We start from the raw sequence: 6,757 nt of genomic DNA, 5'->3' as shown, positions 1-6,757 counted from the left end.
ATTAATTAAAAAAAAATAAATTATAATATTCTTTTAATTTCTCTAATTTCTTCCATTTTTTTTTTAAATTTGAAAATTAAAATTGACTATATCGAACGATTTTTTCGATGCCTATTTATTATATACTGTGTGAGATAAGACTTTTTGGACGTGCGGCTAAGATTTAAGGATGAATAGAGTAGTCAGAAGGACTAGTTATTCTTACTTGACCGTGAGGCTCTCCCGGGGACCAAAGTGATAAAACTTAAGTGGCGCAGGCTAAGGTCGTTACCACTATCATATGTACGTGCGTTCTCCGGCATCCTCCTGCGATCGTCAGTAGACGATGATCACTCGTTGGTGTCACATCGTTCCTCGATCGTGCACCTGAACTGTTCTCTCTAACTAAAAGCATGTGGAGCTGCGTTTGGATCGTATTGATGCTGTTAGCTGCCGTGGTCTGGCAAGTCTCTTCATTACATTCGGACGCAGGTCCATGGGTCCAAGCCACGAAGGGCGAACTGTGGCCATTGCCAAAAATGCGTGTTATCAAAGAAGACTTCTATTTATTGCGACCGTCTAACTTTGAATTCCGTGTGAGTCTTTCTATTTATTATTTCTTTCTTTTCATACTATAGACCAAGCTCATTTTAACTCTGTAAAAAAATAAATATAAGTATTTTTTTATATAAATATTTGTTAAATTGTTGAAATAAATTTATAAATTTATAAATTTTAATTTCTATTACACATTTTGTCATTTTTAATTTTTATCATGGCATTTTTTGATAATAAAATTTGGGATTTGATTATGATGAGGATATCACTCTAAATTTCTTGAAGTGAAATTTCATTTTAACAGAATGAAAATACAGCCATTTTTGAAAAAGAGTGAAAATATTTCACTTCTTGAAAAAGAATGATAATGTTCACTCTCTTTTCGTTTTAAAATTCTAATTCTTCTGTCTAATTCTATGTCGACTCTCTTTTTATCAATACTTCGCTCGAAAACTCTCACAAAAGATTAAAAGTTCCATCATAGATATTTTTTAAAACAATTAAAATTTCTAAATATTATCGAAAAGAAATATTTTTCTCAATTATATTAGAAGAAATAGATAAAGATGAAGGTCTCTGCATCAACTAATCTGTTCGTTTCGTATGTTCTATTTGTTTTCTTAAAATAAGAATACATGTATGTGTGTATGTGTCTCGAAGCAAAGAATGATTTTACGAATATAATTTATACGGATGATGATACAATTATGATAAAAATATGAAGAGACTCGCGTATATATATTGTATATTTTATATTTTTTATATTTTTATGTATATATAACACAATTAACAAATATAATATTTATTATACCTGTTATATCATAACAAATATTACTTATTCTTTAACTAAAATGCTTTCTAACTTTTGTATTTCAACATATAGCAATTTTGAATCCAAGAGTTTGTTAAAAATTATTTGTCTTACACTACAAATAACATTATATTTTAATATTGATTTTTATACATAATCTCTTTTTTGTTTATTTTATCTTTTCGATATTATATCAGATAGCTAAGAAAGTTGTAGAAAGCAGATGTTTTAAATGTCTGCTACACACTATGTCAACAAAATAACAACAGAAGTGTTACAGAATTAGATGTACTGTTTAACAGAGTTAAGCAGACTGCTAGAAAAATCGTAATAGAGTTTGCAAGCGTCAGATAATGTTGGCAGGATTTGCTCAGTTTTTGCCAACAATTTGCCTTCACATTATATCGATGTTAACAGAACACATGCCTAATGCGGACGCAGTTGATGGCAGACTGCCGTCATTTTCTGCTCGAATCTGCTGACAATCTGTTAGAAAACTGCAGATATTTTGCTGTCTAGGATATATCTGTTTCGTTAAATATTACTATTGTTTCTCTAAAAATAAATTAAAATTATCTTAATTTTATTATTAAAAATTTTAATGAGAAAATTTTTAATAAAAAATGAAATATTTTAGTTTCTGTATGTGCTTATATGTTTTATATTTTTTTCATAAAATATTATCTTAATTTTATTTTAAATAGTTTAATATTTTTATATTCACAAAGGTGAACGGTGAAGTGTGTGATATCGTGACTGAGGCGATAGAACGGTACAACAGAATTATTTTGACGGAAGCTAGAATAGCAAGGTTGGTCACGGAAGGGCAGCCAAGAACATCCGTTCGAGACGATCCTCATTTTAAAGGCAATCTTGAAATCTTAAGCATCCGTCTCTTGAAGCCTTGTGAACAAAACGGCGAGCATTGGCCATATTTGTATATGAATGAATCTTGTAAGTTTAAGTAAAATTAAATTTATTTTTTTTAATTTATTAATTCGCACAGTGGTTATATATTTATCAAGTAATATAAAATATTAAAAATTACTCTATTTTTATATATATAATAATATATATATATATATATATATATATATACTTTTATTTTAAATAGATTTAAAAACAAATGTATGAATATTTAAATAATAATTAGCTGATGACAGAAAACGCAACTTTTGTTACACGTCTGTCATAACTCTAATGCATGTTTCATGTGCAGCAACTCTCTTTGCATGTACAGCATTACAAAGTAATAGGTAGTGCACCAACAAATTAATTGAATGATGCCAGTGAGCAACAGCTCACTCGTAACCCCCGACCTAACATTCGCCGATTTGCGTTGATAACTTGCGCACAAATTGGATTTTTGCAATCCTTAATAACGTCTCTCTTTATCGGTGATATTAAATTTAACATCGATTTAATGATTCGAAAGATTTCATTAAATCATATAGTAACATATCAAACTATAAATGACAAAAATATACAATAAAGATCATAAAGTTGTGAAACATAAATTTAATCCATATCTAACGAAGATAAAAGTGATAGATTATTGATTATTTCTTATTATATGTTTTATATTTTTATACATTAAAAAAATAATTTTTTAAGTAAACCTTTTGCATTCAAAGTTGCAATAAAAAATAGTTCCATACGCAAAGAGAAATAACTTATTACAAATATACTTAATTTGAAAATATAATCACACTTAATATAAAAATATATGACCTTTTATATTTATGTAAAATTTATAATATTTAACAAGCAACAAAAATTTTCTTTGTAATACGGCTATATTTGGAGTCTGAAACAACAATCGATCGATCAATTTATCACTGATCGCGAAAGGAATTACAATTAATTTAGTCCGATTAAACCAAGAAGATTCCACGACGCGGAATGACGAATGTAGACTATACACGCGCGAGACTTACGAGCGAATTGAGCAATGCACAATCAGCAAAACGATTGAAACGAAGACGGACAATAAGACAACTCTGATCTGCTTCCTAGTTTCTTATCGCTTAAAGCTAAATGTCATAACCATCGATTAGCGAGCTAAATTCTATGATTTTATCTATGCCTAGATAAGATAAGATGCCTCTTTCTCGATCGAGACGATTTAACATAACGTTTGATGTCGTGCCTTTTGCAGATAAGCTTGAGATAAATAAGACTTCATCAGTCGCCGTTCTATGGGCTGAATCTGAGTGGGGAATCCTTCGAGGTCTCGAGACTTTTTCGCAGCTATTAGCACCGTCTGGTGATGGTCCGAGCGTAAGTATATTTAAATATTTATATCTTTTTATCTTAATTAATAGATTTTTTATGCAAAATAAATATAAATGTAAAACACAAAATTGATAAAAACACGGAAATAATATATTAACATTTTCTTATAAAATGTCAATAATTCTGCTGACTTCGACTATGGAACTTGCCAACAAGAAAATAATTTTTAAAGTGCAGCTTATAATATTTTCTTTACATCGCAATTCTTCTCTACATACATATTATAATCTTTCATCTAAACGTACGAACGATTGTGCGAACATGAACTTAATAACGTGTATTACAGTTAAAAGTAAAATGCCAAACTATCTTGGACGAGCCGAAACTGCCACATCGCGGCCTCCTGCTCGATACCTCCCGTCATTATCTACCCCTATCTGACATACTGTTGACACTAGATGCTATGTCGTACAACAAACTAAATGTCCTTCATTGGCACATCGTCGACGATAACAGTTTCCCATATCAGAGTACCAGGTATCCCGATCTGTCCGCCAAAGGTGCCTACCATCATTTGATGATTTACACGCCTAATGACGTACAGAAAGTCGTGAATTATGCGAGACTACGGGGGATCAGAGTGATGTCCGAATTTGACACACCTGGACACACTAGATCATGGGGTATAGCCTATCCGGAATTATTGACAACATGTTACGGTAAATGAATTCGATATAATTTATTAACAATTTATTAATCACGGAAAGAATAATTTTGCTGAAAATCTAAAAATTTAGCTTTATGCAAATCTGAAAATTATTTTGTTAGATCAAATAATTATATAAAAAAATCAAGCATGATGAGCTATGCTGCAAAAAATTTTGATATTCTAGCAATCAGCTTAATTTGTGAGAATCTTACATAATTATTTTGACAGTTAACAAAATTATTATCAAATCTGTTAAATAACCTAGTTAAATTTTTAGATTTCAGCAAAATCATCTTTTATAATGCTCTAATACAAGTCTAAATGTTGAGAGATAAATAATGATTTTAAATAAATATATTTTTATCTCTGCACCTTATTAATATTTCTTCAGTAATGTAAATTAGCTCATTTATGTACTTGTTAGACTCCACCGGAAAACTAAACGGTATACTAGGTCCTATGGATCCAACGAATCTGAAGGTGTACGACTTCGTACAGAATTTGTTCTCCGAGATCGTGCAAGTATTCCCGGATCAATATCTCCACCTAGGTGGCGACGAAGTACCCTTCGATTGCTGGGCCAGTAATCCGAGAATTGCCGAGTACATGAAAGAGCGTAATATATCTAAGAAGTACGAGCTGCTCGAAAACGAATATATAGCCAAGATACTCGTGATCAGCAATTCGTTAAACATCAACACTATTGTATGGCAAGAGGTGAGTTACTTTTTTCTGTACAAAAATTTAATCCGTAAAGGGCACGTCCTTTTCGAACACCCGTAAAGAATATCTAATGCGAATGATGCGAATTTGTATTAAACATTTTTAATGTTTTATATCTCTTCTGGAAATTAAAAGCGAAATTAACGTAAAAACTATGTTTTACAATGTAAAATTTTTTAATCAATCAATTAGCATATTAAATTTTCAAAAAACAATAAAATCGTTCATTTAAAACTGCTTGTTAAGCAAAACCAGTTTTTTCAATTATCTATAAGTTGGAAAATTTACTGCGCGAATACGCACCTGGTGTTATTTACGAATTAATTATTAAAAAATTTATATGGATATCTCTGTACACGATGAAATTATTGCGATGTAATTATTACGTGAGATGCAAGCATTATCATTTATTATTTACAAGACATTTTATTGTATGCAAATTGGACGGTTTATAGGTTTTCGATAATGGCGTTGTGCTACCCGCGAATACTGTAGTGCACGTTTGGAAAGTACAATTATGGCAAAAAGAGCTAGAGAGAGCGACTATGGCAGGACATCCGGTCTTGCTGTCATCCTGCTGGTATCTGGATCATATTGCCGGCGGTGGAGATTGGCAAAAATATTACAATTGCGATCCTTTCGATTTTGATAATGCGGCCAACGTTACACACCTTATGCTTGGCGGTGAGGCCTGCATGTGGTCAGAATTCATCAACAAGTACGTTTAATCTTTTCTTTTTTTCATATTTAGAAAATCTATGAATTAACACATTAATACAACAAATATATTAATTAGGAATGCACCAAATATCTGGGAAATATCCGATATCCAGTATTATTCGGCACTTTTTTACTATCCGGTCAAATAGGAATGCACCAAATATCTGGGAAATATCCGATATCCAGTATTATTCGGCACTTTTTTACTATCCGGTCAAATAGCTGAATATCATTTTAGTATCCGGTAATATTTCCGGTTGAAATTTTACATTGATAGTTTGCATTATTAATGCAGAATTTTTTCTTTTCAACTGAATTTCTTGTATAGTTCATCTTTCTTCTTTTTCTTTTTACGTTGGGAAAATAAAAGGAAATTATTATCGTTACTATTTTTCCCTTGCTGCTTTTTTTTGGAAGCTATTTTCCAAATATCCGTGGAAATATTCGATCGGATAATTGCCCAACCATACCGGATATCAAATATCCAAAAAGAATGGGACATCGGTCTGATATCTGGTATCTGATATCTGGTATCCGGTAATTTTATAATCTCTAATATTAACTGAATTCCTAATATTAATTAAATAATACAATAAATATTAGAAGCGTACAGTTTCATTAATTATTAAATTGGTAAAAATAAGCACATGAATATCAGAAGTAAAATTCTATCATTTTAAAGTTACTTTTTATAAGAAAGGAATTTCAAGTGTTTGCACTCATTAAAATAGTTATTAAATAATTATGTGCAAAACAATGTTTTATATATTGTTTTTTGTAAATTTTAACCTATGTAAATTTTAACCTATCTTTGATACAAAAGTATAGATATCAAAGATCGCATCAACTGAACACAAATTTGAGTCAAAAAGTTTAAATCTTTCGTTATTACTCAGAAAAAAAATGTTTTATATATAATTATATATAATTATATAAAAAAAATTGACACATTTTATATATAATTATATATATACACATATATATATATATATATATATATATATATATATATATATATATAT

General features: G+C 30.1%; 1 protein-coding gene across 1 annotated transcript; it reads left to right on the top strand.

Annotated features, from left to right (window-relative positions):
• Positions 1–392: 392 nt before the first annotated feature.
• LOC105617872 (beta-hexosaminidase subunit beta-like) lies at positions 393–5,884 on the top strand. Its single transcript, XM_012199416.1, has 7 exons — positions 393–575; positions 2,077–2,302; positions 3,507–3,628; positions 3,930–4,302; positions 4,717–5,009; positions 5,471–5,733; positions 5,812–5,884. Exons 1-7 carry the CDS (start codon positions 393–395, stop codon positions 5,882–5,884), a joined length of 1,533 nt encoding a protein of 510 aa, XP_012054806.1.
• The last annotated feature ends 873 nt before the right edge of the window (positions 5,885–6,757 follow it).

This window comes from Atta cephalotes (assembly GCF_000143395.1).
Source record: "Atta cephalotes unplaced genomic scaffold scaffold00014, whole genome shotgun sequence".
NCBI lineage: Eukaryota > Metazoa > Arthropoda > Insecta > Hymenoptera > Formicidae > Atta > Atta cephalotes.
Note: the sequence above shows the minus strand (reverse complement) of the source record. Positions and strands in the feature narration are given on the sequence as shown.